Consider the following 18,383-nt stretch of genomic DNA (forward strand, 5'->3'; position numbering starts at 1 on the left):
GAGTTTCGATAGTAGTTCTGCCTCATTAGTCCCCTATCTCCTTTCACAAACGCACTTCTACACCAACCACACAGTTAAAGAAAGGCCATGTTTAATAGCATTTAGGAAAAATCACAATATTTACATTTAAAAATACTTGATTGTGTTTGACTACAGCTGTGCATGGGTTAAGTATACTGCAAGCAGGAGAATAGAACCCAGAGTGAAAGACGGGGACAGTGCCCCCTATGGGACAGAAACAAAATAACAAATGCAGCTTACTGGTATAACAAGGAAATATGGTGACGGTTCTTTCTGGCCTTAAAGCCCATAATTAAAGAAAGACAAAATGGTAGAAACACATACAGTGATGATGATGCCACACGCAGTGAAAATGGTGCAAAAAGTCTGCTGCAAAACTGAAAAGGAATCCTGTCCTCTACTGTCTATAGATCGTAGATCAATCTGACTCACTGAGTTTTGAACCTGTAGGAAGCAAAACACTTTCATATTTTCATGCATCAGAGGACTCTTACACTTCAGATCACTAGATCTTACGCGTGTCTTCTAATAGCAGGCCTAATGATCTATTGCTAATTAAACTTTTTTCTCAGACAGTGAGTTTTGCCATTTGGAATACATCTTCTATAATACCTTCTGTTATTGCAACATTTAGTCAATTTGGGGATCTAATATGTGAGTTTATAGTTAAAATATCTGGCTGCATTTTTATCGGAACATACTGAAATGCCAATACATGAATTGCTATTATAGTATTGTTGTATACTTGTGCCTACAGGCTTCCGTAGATCCTTTTGATGGCGTCCCCCTCGTCCTTCTCCAGAATCCCCTTCTTGATATAAGCATCCACCTGCTGGCCCATGAAGTCTCTCAGTTTGGACAGATCATAGTCTTAAGACAGCAAGAGAAAGAGAACGTCACTATAACAAAACATTAATGCAGCACCTGCAGTGTGAATATCACCCAGTGAGAAAAATGACAACAAAACACATCATAACACAATAATTATTTGAATGTAAACACAGGAAGTTGATATTTGTGGTTGTGTGTCATTCCATGTTGATCAAGCGGAAGCACTATGTCAGCAGAGCAAGGAAGGAATATGCACAATATTACTAACACTAACCCCTAAACCCTAACACGAAAAATATGTTAAAAAATTATATTTCTCTATTTCACTCAGTAAATGTCAGTGTGTGTTTGGGGGGAGGGGGTGTGGCTACAGAGAGATGTCACACACACACACACACACACACACACCTATCACACACACACACACGCACACACACAAACATGCAGAGACAGAGCCATGATTTCACCCACACACTTGTGTGCTTCTCATCCCACACATACTCATATATCCTGTGCTCATTAGCCAAAGCACTTCCATCCATCTGTCTCTTTGGGTACAGTGCGTGGGTAGCAACTGCCTCTGTGTGTGTGTGTGTGTGTGTGTGTGTGTACCCATGTACTGGCTCTCACACAATATAACACTTCTGAGGAATAAGCAGGCTGTTCATCCAGCATGAAATGAATCTCACTGTCTGTCATACCTTACAAACACACCCACTGTCTGTCAGACCTTACAAACTCACCCACTGTCTGTCATACCTTACAAACACACCCACTGTCTGTCAGACCTTACAAACACACACACTGTCTGTCAGACCTTACAAACACACCAACTGTCTGTCATAGCTTACAAACACACACACTGTCAATCCTTACAAACTCACCCACTGTCTGTCATTCCTTACAAACACACTCACCAAACTCTGGGGGACCTGCAGCTTTATAGTCGTGCTTCATCTTCCAGCATGTCCGTCTGTTTGTTCTGTTAGTTCTGTCTCTTCAGTCTGTCCTGTTTGTTCTGTCTGTTCTGTCTATCCTGTTTGTTCTGTCTGCTCTGTCTGTTATATGTTTCTCCAGTTCTCCTGGATTCACAGACTAATGTTGCATGCATGTTTTGTAATTCATTTAGCAGAATTCAGTATTTATATGCAACAGTGTTTGAACTAGGGCTGGGTATTGATTCAAATTCCAAGAATCAATCCGATTCCGATGATTAAGAATCGATTTATTTCGATTTAATCCGATTTAATCGATTCGATCCGATTCGATCCAATTCGGGGTTTAGTGTTATTAAAAATGTATTTGAGCTGTTTCCTGACTGTGTACAGAATTAACATGTTAAAACTAGTATTATATCGATATTAATCAGCAAATAGTGACTGGTAGTTGGTAGTTACTGATGGCTGGAAGACTGGTGAAAAGGGTAATCATAAATCTACCTTCAAGAAAGGTAATCCAGGACAATAAACAGAGGACATCTTTGAGGTGTCTATATCTGCAACAGTGGACTCCTACTGGGACACTAACCAGTGTATTATTATTATGATTGAAATAATTAAGAATTCACCTAAAAGGTGTTGCTACCAAATGCATTTTTATTTTAAAAGTGCTCACACTTAATAAACTGAAAGTATAAAATGTAAATGTGTATTTTTCTTTAAAGTGAGAATATAAGAACAGAACTGTCACGTTACGGTCACCGACCCCTCCCGTTTGGTCGTGTGTTTACGTCGTCTGTGTCTGTGTATCTCCGTGGGTGCGGGTGCGTCTCGTGATAATCCGTCTCACCTGTGGCTCGTCTCGTCATCATGTGGGGTTTGTGTGGTTTGTCTACTTAATGTGCGTTCGCGCAGTGTCCTGTGCTCGTCGTTGTTTGAGTCACACGTTCTATGTAAACGTGTTTTATGTGCGCTGTCTGTGCTTCGGTAAATGTAATAAACGTAACGATTTGGAAAGTGCAAAGGATTCTGTCTCGTCCATCGCCTTGCGCCCAACGTTACAAGAACATTTTTAACTTTTTTAAACTGTAAAAACACTGGGTAAACTGTGAGTGACATGGACTAACTGTAAATGGTCACTGACACTGGATAAACTGTCCTTCTGTTTTTAGATTTCCGATTTGACTATCGTCGTTACCGTCACTGTCCGACGCCATGTTGTTTTACAGTTAGTTAGACCGAGCATGCCTGCGTGAATTCAGTGACGAGGCGGGGTAAAAGTTCACTGGGGGAAATGTAAAAAATTATTTTAATAAAAAAAATAATAATCGATCTTTGGATGTACAAATCGATTATCAGATAATCATATGCAAATCGATTCTGAATCGGAAAATCGATTTTTTCAACACAGGCCTAGTTTGAACACTACTGAACGAAATGAATGAAGTTACACACACTTTTCAATCAACACACAGCACAACACTTTTACATCCAGTCACACACACACACACACACACACACACACACACACACACACACACACACACACACACACACACACACACACACACACACACACACACACACACACAGTCCTCTGGGGGACAGCATCAGGCACAAGAGGGGGAGAGAGGGCAACATCCAGGACAGAGCACCACCCACCACTGGACATACACACACAGGGAGGGGAGAGAGGACACCACCCAGGACACAGCACCATCCACCACTGGACATACACACACAGGGAGGGGAGAGAGGACACCACCCATGACACAGCACCATCCACCACTGGACATACACACACAGGGAGGGGAGAGAGGACACCACCCAGGACATAGCACCACCCACCACTCAAATCTGAGACCCCAGTACCGAGCGGCAACAAGCATGATGATATGACTTAGATCTATTATACCACAGTTAGTTCCGACCCTACAATGTGATTGGCTGAGAGGCGATCTAGGAGTGCCAATATTACACGTTATAGCACTGTAACCGAAGCTCTCCATGTATTACTCCACCACATACAGGTAACCTAGCAACGAAGCAGCGTTTACAAGCCAAACAGCGCAACTACAAACAAGCAGCAACATTATCAAAATGAATTACAGGGAGTTCGTTAAATCTATTGGCTTCGAAAGCATTTGTTTCGATCTGAAACTGGAGGATGAAGTTATAAATGACCAGCCTCATTCCTCCAATGAGCCAAGGTTTGTCACGCTTACAAACAATGATTTGGATGAGCTGGAAAGAAATGAAGTTAATACCGTAAAATCCATTATCAATAATTGTTGTACTTTATTTTTAATAAATACAGTTTTATCAACAGTTGTTTTTGTGTATATTTACCTCTATAATATTTATTGGGTAAGGCTGTTCCAGTGTTGCGTAAGTTTAGCAGCAAGCCATTGAATGGAACTATTTTAACTGGCGGAGTATTTTCAACCAAACAGGTCGTATTTTCTCATCCTCTTTAACTCAAAATCTTTAAATAAACAGCGATAATGGAACTGTGGTATAATCGCAATAATACACTCGAGGTTCGTGCTATAACGTGAAATACGACCGCAGCACAGCAGTGCCAATATTACACGTTATAGCTCTCCCTCTCGTGTATTATTTCGTAACTGAATTACAGTCTTATGAACAGGCTAGAACCCCTAACCCTAGAAAACATAACCCTAGAAAAATCAAATCTGAGCTCAAATCTGAGCTCCTAATGAACAAAATAATCTCCAGTTCCAGTTTATGATCTCTGTGTGAGTGATCTCTGTGATTTTAATAGATCTCTCTGTATGAGTGTTCTCTATGTGAATGATTTCTGTAGATCTCTATGCGAATGATCTCTAGATCTCGGGTGTGAGTGATCTCTGTAGATCTCTCTGATGTGAGCGATCTCTGCAGGTCAGTACAAAGTAACTTTGAGAAAGAACAAACACACATAGGCAGGAAAGAGGAATGCTGGGGAAAAGCCCTTTTGTTTTAACAAGAGACCCTCATCACGTAACATAGACCCAGCTCATTAAGACATATGAATATGCATAAGGAGGTCTACATAAAGCTTCCTGTCTTTTCCTCCATGGGCCCACGCTCATTTTAATTGCAAATGTAGATTGACAAAGGAGTCCCTAATTGGTGTATTGTTTTCCACTATATCTGCAGGCTAGCCCATGACCCTGCTGCAAATGACCCACTGCAGATCCTGATTGTTGGCTGGGTTAGCGTGGACTCAAGGATTAACATGAGCTTAGACTCTGTCCATGGTCCTGAATCTTTAATGTTCAGGCCTGCTGCTACTGGATTTTTTTCCACTTCATTTAAAAGGGGGAGAGAGACTGCTACATTTGTCATATATTTAATTAGATGAATATGCATCCTGTTGCTTGTGTGATGTGAGGATTATTGTGCTGATTATTATTGGGCTTGGTGTGGAGTTATTACTTGATATTTAACACACAATTGTAGTTTATTATGAATATATTATATAATATAATATATTATAATATAATTTATATATACTTTTGCCCCAATACCACTCACCCTTTCTATTGACCCAGTTCTACTCACCCTCTCTATTGACCCAGTTCTACTCACCCTCTCTATTCCACCAGTACTACTCACCCTCTCTATTCCACCAGTACTACTCACCCTCTCTATTGACCCAGTTCTACTCACCCTCTCTATTGACCCAGTTCTACTCACCCTCTCTATTGATCCAGTTCTACTCACCCTCTCTATTGATCCAGTTCTACTCACCCTCTCTATTGCCCCAGTACCCCTCACCCTCTCTATTGACCCAGTTCTACTCACCCTCTCTATTGCCCCAGTACCACTCACCCTCTCTATTGACCCAGTTCTACTCACCCTCTCTATTGCCCCAGTACCACTCACCCTCTCTATTGACCCAGTACCACTCACCCTCTCTATTGCCCCAGTACCACTCACCCTCTCTATTGACCCAGTTCTACTCACCCTCTCTATTGCCCCAGTACCACTCACCCTCTCTATTGCCCCAGTACCACTCACCCTCTCTATTGCCCCAGTACCACTCACCCTCTCTATTGACCCAGTACCACTCACCCTCTCTATTGCCCCAGTACCACTCACCCATTCTATTGCCCCAGTTCAACTCACCCTCTCTATTGACCCAGTTCTACTCACCCTCTCTATTGCCCCAGTACCACTCACCCTCTCTATTGCCCCAGTACCACTCACCCATTCTATTGCCCCAGTTCAACTCACCATCTCTATTACCACTCTTCTTCTGCTGTTTGAGCCACTCGATGTTCTTCTTGATTGCTACTAGGTAGTTCTCAGACTGTCCAATATGGCCTTGAAGGAGAGAGTTAGAGAGACTTAAATATGTAATATACACACACACAAACAGTGCTGCTTGAAGGTTTGTGAACTCCTTGAGTAGTTTAGAGTTTTCTGTTTTTTTACCATAATTTTCCTATTTTATCATTACCAATGTTTGTATATTAAATGTCAGGTTTATGTTAATCAATTAAATTTACTTGTTTCAGAAATTTAATAATTCAACCCACACACCACCCACACATCATCCACACATCATCCAAACACCACCCACACATCATCCACACACCACCCACACATGACCCACACACATCACCTCCAGAGAATCATGAACCTCTCTGGCAGCATCTGGGATAAATGTACATACGTCTACAATCAGGAGAAAAATCAATCAACATGTCATTCATGGGACAGTTGCTAGAAGGAAGCCTCTGCTCTCAAAAAAGAACAAAGTTGACCATTTATACTTTGCCAGAGAGCACTTGGACCAACCAGATGCTTTGTGGAAGTCCATTCATAGGGTGAAGTAATGGTTGCAAAAGAAGGTGCCACAAGCTACTAATTAAAAGAGCACACATACTTACATTACATAATTTTGGGTGGTTCACAAATGCTTGAACATTTGTGAATATATGTTGAGCATTTAGGCATGCAGACACAAGATCACCAAAATTGGATATAAGATTGGAAAAATGTTGCCCGGTCTGATGAGTCTCGATTTTTGCTGTGACATTCGGATGGTAGGGTCATAAATTGGCGTCAACAACATGAAAGCATGAATCCATCCTGCCTTGTATCAATGGCTCAAGCTGGTGGTGGTGACGCAACGGTGTGGGTGTGGGGGATGATTTCCTGGTACACTTTGGGCCCATTAGTACCAACTGAGCTTCGTGTCAACGCCACAGCCTACCTGAGTATTGTTGCTGACCATGTCCATCCCTTTAAGACCACAGTGTACCCATCTTCTGTTGGCTACTTCCAGCAGGATAACGTGCCATGTCATAAAGTGTGAATCATCTCAGACTGTTTTCTTGAACACGACAATGAGTTCACTGTACTCAAAAGGCCTTGACAGTCACCAGATCTCAATCCAATAGAGCACCTTTGGGATGTGGTGGAACGGGAGATTTGCATCATGGATGTGCAGCTGACAAATCTGCAGCAGCTGCGTGATACTATCATCCAGTACCTTGTTGAATCTATGCCACAAAGGATTAAGGTACCCATACTAGCAAGGTGTACCTAATAAAGTGGCTCGCGAGTGTGTATATATACTATATTACCAAAAGGATCCACTCCCCCATCCAAATTATCAGAATCACTGATATGGCCACAGGTGTATAAAATTAAGCACCTAGGCATGCAGACTGTTTTTACAAACATTTGTGAAAGGATGGGTTGCTCTCAGGAGCTCAGTGAATTCCAGCATGGATCTGTGATAGGATGCCACCTGTACAACAAATCCAGTCATAAAATTTCCTCACTCCTAAACATTCCACAGTCAGTTGTCAGCTGTATTATAAGAAAATTGAAGTGTTTGGGAACAACAACAACTCAGCCATGAAGTGGTAGGCCACATAAATTGATGGCGTGGGGTCAGCGGATACTGAAGCGCATAGTGCGAAGAAGTCGCCAACTTTCTGCAGAGTCAATCACTACAGACATCCAAACTTCACATGACCTTCAGATTAGCACAGAGAGCTCCATGGAATGGGTTTCCATGGTCAAGCAACTGCATCCAAGCCATACATCACCAAGTGCAATGCAAAGCGTCAGATGCAGTGGTGTAAAGCACTCCACCACAGGACTCTAGAGCAGTGGAGGCACGTTCTCTGGAGTGATGAATCGTGAATCAAATTTTCCATCTGGCAATCTGATGGATGAGTCTAGGTTTGGTGGTTGCCAGGAGAACAGTACTTGTCTGATTGCATTGTGCCAAGTTTAAAATTTGGTGGAGGGGGGATTATGGTGAGGGGTTGTTTTTTAGGAGCTGGACTTGGTTCAAAGGAAATCTGAATGCTTCATCATACCAAGACATTTTGACCAATTCCATGCTCCCAACTTTGTGGGAACAGTTTGGAGCTGGCCCGATTTCCTTCCAACATCAATACACAAAGCAAGGTTCATAAAAGACATGGACGGCAGAGTCTGGTGTGGATGAACTGTGGCCTGCACAGAGTCCTGACCTCAACCCAATAGAACACCTTTGGGATGAATTAGAGCAGAGACTGACATCCAACATCAGTATGTGACCTCACAAATGCGCTTCTGGAAGAATGGTCAAAAATCTCCAATAAACACACTCGTAAACCTTGTAAACAGCCTTCCCAGAAGAGTTGAAGCTGTTCTAGCTGCGAAGGGTGGACCAACGTCACATTGAACCCTATGGATTAGGAATGGGATGTCACTTAAACTCATATGTGAGTCAAGGAAGGTGAGTGAATACTTTGGCAATATAGTGTATATTACCTGCTGCACGGGATGTAGTACCATTAATCGTCCTACATCCCGTGATAGAGGTAACTACTGCCACATTAGTGATTGCATAGTGTTTTATGCAGAGAAATCAGTGTGGTGGAAACAAGATGTGGCTTATAAATTTACTAGTGTGACCATTAAATTATAAGCACTTTATGCCAGATATGGCAAAATATTCACTGTTATTTTTAGTATACTGGTCCCAGATACTCTATTTTGCCATAAAACTGCTTAGCTCTTCTAGCACATTACCACTTGCACTGAATTAGGTGGTTACATACTGTTCTCAGTTGCTGCCGCATTGCCCTTGGTTGAGTCTTTCAGAGACTCATATTCCTGCTGCATCTTGGCTGCCTCGTCCTTCGTAATGTCATCCTCATCCCTCGTGATGTCATCCTTGTCCATCGTGATGTCATCCTTGTCCATCACTTTTGCTGGAATGAACGTGAGTAGCGAGTGAGAGTTATAAAAGACTCCTAGTGAGAGTTATAAATGAGTACTCACAGTGAGACTCATAGTGCTCATAGTGAGAATTATAAACGAGTACTCACAGTGAGACTCATAGTGCTCATAGTGAGAATTATAAATGAGTACTCACAGTGAGACTCATAGTGCTCATAGTGAGAGTTATAAATGAGTACTCACAGTGAGACTCATAGTGCTCATAGTGAGAATTATAAATGAGTACTCACAGTGAGACTCATAGTGCTCATAGTGAGAATTATAAATGAGTACTCACAGTGAGACTCATAGTGCTCATAGTGAGAGTTATAAATGAATACTCACAGTGAGACTCATAGTGCTCATAGTGAGAGTTGAATGAATGAATGAATGTTCAACTTATATAGCGCCTTTCTAGATACTCAAGGTCGCTTTAAAATTTTTAACACAGGTACAACTCTTACACTACCAATCACACATCGGCGAGAAGCCGAGAGTTATAAATTAACCTACCCATCTGTCCCCATTTTACTAGACTTCACACCCACTGCAGTAACAATGACTCAGAGAAAATTATAAAAACTATTAAGAAATAGTAAATCCATCTTATTATGTGTGTGTGTTTGGAATCTGTTTTTTATTTTTTTTTTAATCCACAAAGCTTATTAACTTTATAGTAACTAATGTGTTATTTAATCTGTAGGGGGTATTGTGTTGTTAAACCTGTAGGTGGCGTAACCCTGAGAGCACCCAGGGTTTTCCCCAACTTGTTCTTGGTTTGCATGGCGATCATGGAATCAACATTTTCTGTAAGCAATGAAATATAGGACACCATTAGTACTAAGCAAAGATCTTGTTTCATACCATAATACTAAGGTCATGTCTTGGGTCTTTGGTGGACTATCTGTATTAAAATCACTATCTTGACATTTTAGAACTGCCAAGTTATTTATTTCTAAGAGAGTTTTTGTTGGTATTGTGTAGAGATTAAGTATACTGGTTATTTAATAGAAAACAATGCCTGTGGTTCATGGCACAAATACATTATACAGATTGAAAATATGGTTTCATCAAGAGAAGCTTCATAAAAACTCTTAAAAGATGCCAGCATGAATCTACAAGTTTGGGTGCTTTCCTGTCTCAGAATTGTCCTACACACACACACACACACACACACACACACACACACACACACACACACACACACACGCACACACACACACACACACACACACACACACACACACACAAACACACACGCACCCAAACACACAGTGATACAGTCTGTAGCTCTAGTCATCACAGATGGGCATTACCAGGAAGCAAGAGATTAAAGGAGCCACAGTTCTCATATCTTGTTTAAACCTCACCAGCTTACCAGTAACCTGTTTCCAGGCAACATACAAATTTACACATGTTCCATAGAGCCCTGCCTTCATGACTCTCACGGTCGTCATAGTAACCCTATTGTTACAAAATGGGGTCCCAAATTGTGTGTTTTGTGTTAATGCCCCTCGTTAGCAGGGTTCGGGTTAGGGTTAGACATGTGGGCTGGGCTCCTGAATAGGGAATTGAGGATGGTTGTCAGACTGTCTCCTGTGGTAATTAGAGTAAGACAGACCATTGATGGCATGAGTGAGACTGGGCCCTGATCAGCTATATCAAATGCGCAGGCACACAAAAGTGAGTCAGTGATTGGCACAACACGAGCTTCCAGATTTTTAGGGAGATACACAAATGAACCATAATCAGTTTCCAAAGCTACCAAAGTGTTACTAAAATGATTATAAAATAAGCTTATAGATGGTCATCTTTGTACTTAACATTTGGAAAGTGTGAAAGTTTTTATTGAGCAAGCTGTTTAACACACAACTAACAAACCTGGAATAACTTGCCTATGACAGAACATCAAACATCCCTTTGTAAACACTGATATCTGCTAATTGCGTATGGGTATTATCCTGTATGGGTATAATCTTGTGTGGGTATGATACTGCTGCCATAACTGCAGGTGGGAAAATTAAAGCCAGACTGGAAACGGAATATGAATGGAAAACCAAAATGAGCTATGGTTAGGGTTAGGGTTGAGTTGTTCAAAATGTCATGGATATTATTGTGTACGTATGTGTACACAATAGAGCCATGTCCCATGACAACACAAAAGAATCCCAACTATGACTAGCATCTCTTTGTGAAAGGTCTCCCAACCAACACCACAGAGAAACACACTCAAAAAATGATGCCTGAAGCCTTATGCATGTTGTACTCCATCAACTCCATCAGCTAATGCCTGTTTTCTGCTGCTATCCTTCCTTTTCTGAGCCAGGAGACGCTACACCCACACGTCTTTACAGAATTAGCATTCATATGCATTGTATTGGATTTACTTAATTTATCTTTTTTTTATAGTGACCTGTGGATAATCTTGGTCAGATCATCACTGAAGCAGAGTACATGTGAGCAAAAACCCTTAATAACAACATAATTTTAGATTAAGCTAAAATGCTAATGACTAACAGTTAAAGAAGACTTTGGGACTCTAACAAACTGCCTCACCCAGGTAGGAGACACCTTCCTCAGGTGTGATGGTGCCGTATTTGACCATCATCTTAACAAAGTCGATTAGGGTCTTCATGATGGTGATGAGAGTATCTCTCTCCTCACTGTCTTGCTCTGAAATGCATCCAGACATTTAATGCATTACCAAAGAGACACAGGGGCTTCCAGCAGGTTATGATTTGATTTAGATTTAGTATTTCTTGCTGTGAGAATAACGTTAATTGCATTTGTGCTTTTTTATGTATGTGTGTATAAGTGCATGCATGTGTAAATACATAAAAGATCAATTGCGGCTCTGTGTGTGTATGTATGTATCCATGTGTGTATCTGTATGTGTGAATCCATGTGTGTACCGGAGTCCAAGCTCTTTAAGAGTCTGTAGAAGTTAGGGAAGTACTGGAGATCCTGCAGACCATCATCTGGGCTCAGTTCATTTCTGTCATTGCCTTCACTCACGCCGTCCCAGGTCTCATCCACAACTGCACCTTCATTATTGTCCCGGCTATCCTCTTCCCGCTCTTCCGCATCACCCTCCTCTTCCGCATTGCCATCATCACGAGCATCATTGTCTTCATCAAACTGGTGGCTGGGCCTCTCCTTTTCATCCTGGAGAATGTGTGAGAAATTTATTATATAGTTTAAATAAAGATTATTTAACTATTAAATTAGATAAAGATTATAGTGTTTATGTTGGATTTAATCACACACACACACACACACACACACACACACACACACACACACACACACACACACACGCATTCTCCTGTCCTACCGTGTCTTCTGCAGTGTCCTCAGTGTCTTCAGCCCTGACAGCAGGGAAACTCACACCCAGTTCCTCAATCTCATTGTCTTGGGCATGTTTGGTGATCAGATCCTGCAGGGCTGCAGCAACCTCATGCTCCAGAGTGTCTGCTTGGCTCTCAGTTATCTAAACACACAGAGTGGAGATCAGTGAGCACAGCTTTGTGAGTGAGTTGGAGGAGTAGGAGATGTAGGAGGAGTAGGAGGAGTAGAGGGAGTAGAGGGAGTATGAGGAGTAGGAGATGTAGGAGGAGTAGGAGGAGTAGAGGGAGTAGAGGGAGTATGAGGAGTAGGAGATGTAGGAGGAGTAGGAGGAGTAGAGGGAGTAGAGGGAGTATGAGGAGTAGGAGATGTAGGAGGAGTAGGAGGAGTAGAGGGAGTAGAGGGAGTATGAGGAGTAGGAGATGTAGGAGGAGTAGGGGGAGGATTAGGGGGAGTAGAGGGAGTATGAGGAGTAGGAGATGTAGGAGGAGTAGGGGGAGGATTATGGGGAGTAGAGGGAGTATGAGGAGTAGGAGATGTAGGAGGAGTAGGGGGAGTAGGGGGAGGAGTAGGGGGAGTAGAGGGAGTATGAGGAATATGAGATGTAGGAGGAGTAGGGGGAGTAGAGGGAGTAGGAGATGTAAGAGGAGTAGGGGGAGTAGAGAGAGTAGAGAGTAGGGGGAGTAGGAGGAGTAGAGGGAGTAGGGGGAGCGGGAGGAGTAGGGGGAGTAGGGGGAGTAGGAGATGTAGGAGGAGTAGAGGGAGTAGAGGGAGTAGAGGGAGTAGGAGATGTAGGAGGAGTAGGAGATGTAGAGGGAGTAGGGGGAGTAGGAGGTGTAGAGGGAGTAGGAGGAGTAGGAGATGTGTAAAAATGAACAATGTTCTGTAAAAGCAGCAGATATAAGTATGCAGAAGGGCTGTTAAGACTAACCATAATCCAAACTGGCTGAGTTTCATGTAGAGAACATTTCATTTTCTGTCTTATGATCAGGGGTGTGGTGGGGGGGACGCGACCCCCCCAGTGGTGTAGTGGGAGTGTGTAGCGGGGGAACACTGTCCCCCCACTTATTTTGACTAGATGTTGCTCTTGCTGAGACTGTTACATCAAACGCTAAGTTTATATTTGATGCGTTAGTAATTTGCCAACTCCTGGCGATCGATCGCCACCCCCCCCGCTCAACAACTTACACTCGCCACCCCCCCACCCCCCCCAACAACTTACACTCGCCACCCCCCCCCCCCAACAACTTACAATCGCTACCCCGCCACACCAAAAACGACTCCCCACGACCCCTCTATACACATTCATTATGTACCTTCTGTTACTCAGTGAGGTGCTCATAAGGGTTTTTAATGAGAAAGATTTGCAGATGTATATATTTACAGGTTTGTTTACGGCTACGTAAATTCCTCACCAGTCCCAGTTTAAGGAGTTTTGAGACAATTCTGTCAAACACGCCTCTGTCGTCCTCCTGGTAGATTTTGTTGGCGATTTTCTGCACAATGTCCTCTGCAGTGAGTGGGGTTCCATCAAGCTGGTGCAAGCTCTCTGGGTCATCTGTTAAAGTACACATTATTATGTAATTACTAAAAATAAAGATGACTGATGAAAACCAAATCTTAAAGGCAGATCACTATGATGCAGTTCACTTTACTGGTGAACTGGTGTGTTTTCTCCCTGTGCAAGAGAAGCTGTGAATGCTTGGTTATATGTGTGTACATGCATGAGTGTGTGTGTGTGTGTGTGTGTGTGTGTGTGTGTGTGTGTGTGTGTGTGTGTGTGTGTGTGTGTGTGTGTGTGTGTACATGTATGTCTGTACTATGTGCAAGGGCAATTTGAGCATCTGCTTGATGTCAGCATGGCATCTATTGCTGGTGCCCCACCTACTGGCCAGTCTTATGAACGGACTCTGATGGACCTACAGTTCTCTGTCCAAGCAGATCCAGCCTGTCTTGCATAATCTGTCCTGTTTACTGTGCATGAGGCTAAAAATCCCAATCACCAAAATGATTTTTTCAGGCAGCAAATTGACCAAAATATTTCACAAATATATTTCAAATGTATTTTCTTATTATTAAGAAAAAGAAAATCTCTAACTGACATCAAATTAATCAGGACTGATCTCATCAGATTAAACAAGGCTGATTTCACACTGACATCTGACTGGACCCTCCCTGGACTTCCATGCCACTGTGTTCTCTCTCCCATCCACTGCTGAGATTTCTGAGTTCTTATTACATTGCAGGTCATCTTCCTGAAAACCACCCATCACATGAAACACAAATTGCTACCAGCCAAACAGTAAGATTTTACATAAAGTATACAGACTTCTCCTTATTTATTAGAATGCATTTATCTTTTTTTCTTGTTCATATAAATGATTCACTGCAATTCCAAATACTGTACAGTATACGTGGTTTTGCTTGACTAAACTGTCCAATCCATTCCCCACACAATTCAAGGGTTTTAAGGCCTTGGCTGATTAAGGTGGTGGGATTTATTTGTTCTAGCCCTGTGTGGAGATCAAATCAAGCTCTTGCCAGCCTGCTTGTAGAACAGAAGACAGCTCTGGCTGTTAGAGATAAGAACAGTGATGTTCACCCAGGTCTGTTAGAGCAGCAGGGAGAATAAGTGACACACACTTGTCCACTGCCTCTGGCTGCAAAGGTTCCTCTACAGCACAGTGTGTGCTCTGAGCTCACAATAGTAAACCAGCTTTTAGACTTTTTCGTTTTAGCAGCCAGTTCCACTCTGTGTGGTTGTGAGTACTGGACACCCAATAACAAATCAATAAGAATTTCTAGAAATGGTCATTGTACAAGTATAAATAGTCATTAAAGGTCTAGTCGCAGCCTCTCGATGCTCCCAGGCCTGGAAGAGGGTTAGGGTTTAGGGTATAAAGGTTAGGGTATAGGGTATAAAGGTTAGGGTTTAGGATATAAAAGTTAGGGTTTAAGTTTAGGGCGAAAAAGGTTTAAAAGGATGAAGACTAAATGACTCAAATAGCATCCAACAGTCACCTCACTTAAGATTGTCATACCACTGGCTGCAGCATTAAAAATCACCAAACACATACAGACATTTTTGTGTGGATTTACACACACACACACACACACACACACACACACACACTCACTCACTCACTCACTCACTCACTCACTCACTCACTCACTCACTCACTCACTCACTCACACAGCGTGCTTTCTGATTCAGCTCTTCTTCATTTAATGGTTAAAGTTACTGAGCTCTGAACATAGGTGAGCAGGGTACACAGAGACTTTACCTTGGTATTTGTTGTCCATCCCATTCTTGGTGGAGTCATAGTCATCTGCTAGTCTCCTGTTCTGGGTGGAGTCAGCTAGTCTCCTGTTCTGGGTGGAGTCAGCTAGTCTCCTGTTCTGGGTGGAGTCAGCCTCATCAGAAATGGAGTGCTCATCATTTAGATCTGATCTTGGGGTTTTGTTGTTTGACTTTTTTGATTTCTGAGCCAGGAACCTCAAAAGAGTGACGTCATCACTGTTTGGGCTGGACTCTGAGTTGGTCAGCTGAGTAGGTTTGGGTTCTGATAGCAAAACATTACATTAGACAAATATGAATATTTTCTCAGAAATTGTGAAATTTTGTGTAATTGTGAAACTGAAAAGTATTTGGTAAAGGTTGTGACTGTCTTGACTGATTGTGGCCACTCACCTTTCTTACTGAGACTATCTGCCTCTGCTATCTGTTAAAAAAAATATTTTGACAATTTAAACCCATTGTCAATGTCTTAACATTCATTCCTCTCAATATTTTGTAGATTTGTGTATCACATAGTGTAAAACTAAATGTATTAATATTATAACACATTTATATGTATGATAATTTTCAGTACATACCTGTTCAAATAAGACACAAGCATAAAATCCAGAAGTAAAAAAATAAAATGCAACAATTTCAGAGATACCGACCACATACAATTAATGAAACAGATTGAAGGGTTGATCACAGTTTTAACACTGCAACCTCACAACTCTAATGTAGCTCTGGCATATTGGTCCAGACTGGATGTTCTCATCAGCTTGATGTGCCTACCTGCTGTTGCAGCGGTCTCTCCTCTGTTAACTGTCTGTTGTATTCTGTCTTATCTATATCAAGAGTCAAAAACACAGAGCTTTATTTAAGACATTAACCTTTATACAGGCATCCCTGGACATTCAAAAACAAGTAAATGGAATCTGAAAGACAGTTAGGGCTGTGAAAACTTTTAGAGCTCATAATTAGCGGCGTGACCTTAAAGTTACTGAGTAAAGTAGTAGTTATCATTACTATTATTTTACACTTTCATTTTGCGAAGTCCAGTCTACAATGAAACATCAGTGCGACGTTACATACTTGGCCCTGAGATGCAGAGCAATCAGTTTCAATCTGGAATGACCAATCAGAACGGCTGAGAGGAAATCCGATTACGGGACAAAAGATTAAACTGCGCCATCGACATGCGATGAGAATAACACAATAAAGAAATCTTATCACCGTTCTAGAGTTTTTGTTTAATAATTATGATGTTGTTTTAAATATTGCGTTCGGTTTGAAAATACTTTGGTTTAAAGGCACTCCTTAAATTAGATTCAAACGAAGTATCCCCGCAAAACGTGTTAAGTATTTAATTATCTAATGAATTATCTACTTATGATCTCTGAAAACCGTAAAAAACTAGTGACTAGTATTTACCGTTTATTCCGGCGGGTGTAGGAAACGCTTCTAGGAAGCAAATAAGTGCTGAAATCTGGATCAGAAGGAGCAACGCCATGCGCTTTGATGCCATTCTGACTCGGGTTTATGTGACGATGCAAACGTCCTGTAGTTCGTCTTCTGGTTATCTTCTCCTCCGAGTTATTATTTCCCGTTCTTCCTGTGTCTTCGAGGTCAAATCGGAGGTTTTGCTCGTATAACTCCTCTAGTGCACACCTCCGTGATGCTGGCTCAGAGCTCTCTAGCGGCTCTTGGACCAGTGACGCGAGCTGTGCGCCGCGGTCCACCTATTATGTCCCGCGGTGCGGAAAATCAGGTCGCTTGCTATGATTAAAAATAGTTAAGATGCTGGGAACAAGCTGGATATAAGCCGCCTGTTTAGCAGTCACATGCACTTGCTTTCTGGCAAACAGCGCTGAGAATAACGAGTCTCGTTTACCGATGGAGGAGGAGACGGACGTATACAATATCCGCCCATGTGCGTACAACCTGCGTCACACGGTCCATCTCAGCTGATGTAGCAGCGGCTGGTTAATAAACATCTAAATGAGATATGCTTCTCATAACATAATAGATAGCCCACAAACAGTGACGTCGGCCATACACTCGAATTTATGAGCGGCCTTTGTTTAATTACAACGTTATCATCAACATGCTTCATTTTCCTCGTAAGGGTCAAGCGACCGGTTATTCTGTCATGTTTGCAGTATATGATTGTGTAAATGCCACTTGCAAAACAGGCCTGCGTTTGTTTTCATATCTTTCTTATCAATACAACGGGAACGCTGCTTTAGGCGTTTCCCACCTCCGTTTATTCCAAACAGTATTAACGGACAGTGCCTCTTGTGGAAGGATAATGCCCTTTTAAAGATGATTAACGTTGCAGTAATAATTTTGTGGTTCTCAGAAAAACGAATATCACGAAATCAGATATAAATGCATTCCTTCCTTTCATTAGTTTTGTTCATTTAATTTTAACCATGATTACCAATCTTTAATCATAGATCATCGGCAGGGATTTGTACAAATCCCTGTCGTTAATAATATGTTTATCAATCATATTAGGTGAAATGGTTTAAAGGTCTCTGTTTAGTCCCGGATGGCGGTCATTTGAAGCCCTGATGGATTTGTGCTGCCCTCTACAGGCGAGTTGAGCATGCTGGCGGGATTAGCAATTATACTGCTTATTCATAAACTACAAACGCAATAGCAAGTACTAGCTAACATAAGTAAACTTGACAAAATTATTTATGTAGTTTATTACTCCAACATTTCACCCT

At 41.9% G+C, this 18,383-nt stretch overlaps 1 protein-coding gene across 1 annotated transcript; it reads right to left on the reverse strand.

Annotated features, from left to right (window-relative positions):
* Positions 1-69: 69 nt before the first annotated feature.
* Positions 70-17,541, reverse strand: scg3 (secretogranin III). Its single transcript, XM_076995375.1, has 12 exons — positions 17,083-17,541; positions 16,444-16,496; positions 16,063-16,093; positions 15,656-15,934; positions 13,787-13,929; positions 12,361-12,516; positions 11,939-12,191; positions 11,583-11,699; positions 9,750-9,833; positions 8,867-9,019; positions 6,033-6,122; positions 70-891 (listed from the first exon to the last, which is right to left on the reverse strand). Exons 1-12 carry the CDS (start codon positions 17,174-17,176, stop codon positions 773-775), a joined length of 1,572 nt encoding a protein of 523 aa, XP_076851490.1. The 5' UTR covers positions 17,177-17,541; the 3' UTR covers positions 70-772.
* Positions 17,542-18,383: the final 842 nt, after the last annotated feature.

This window comes from Brachyhypopomus gauderio, chromosome 2, assembly GCF_052324685.1.
Source record: "Brachyhypopomus gauderio isolate BG-103 chromosome 2, BGAUD_0.2, whole genome shotgun sequence".
Taxonomy (NCBI): Eukaryota; Metazoa; Chordata; class Actinopteri; order Gymnotiformes; family Hypopomidae; genus Brachyhypopomus; species Brachyhypopomus gauderio.

Excerpts from the sequence above, each read along its gene's own strand:
- scg3 (XM_076995375.1), bottom strand. The coding sequence starts at position 17,176 with ATGGCATCAAAGCGCATGGCGTTGCTCCTTCTGATCCAGATTTCAGCA. Across the intron at positions 16,497-17,082 it reads TACACCCGCCGGAATAAACG|ATAAGACAGAATACAACAGA; the intron begins GTAAATACTAGT and ends CTCTTGATATAG. Across the intron at positions 9,020-9,749 it reads CAGGGTTACGCCACCTACAG|CAAAAGTGATGGACAAGGAT; the intron begins GTTTAACAACAC and ends CGTTCATTCCAG.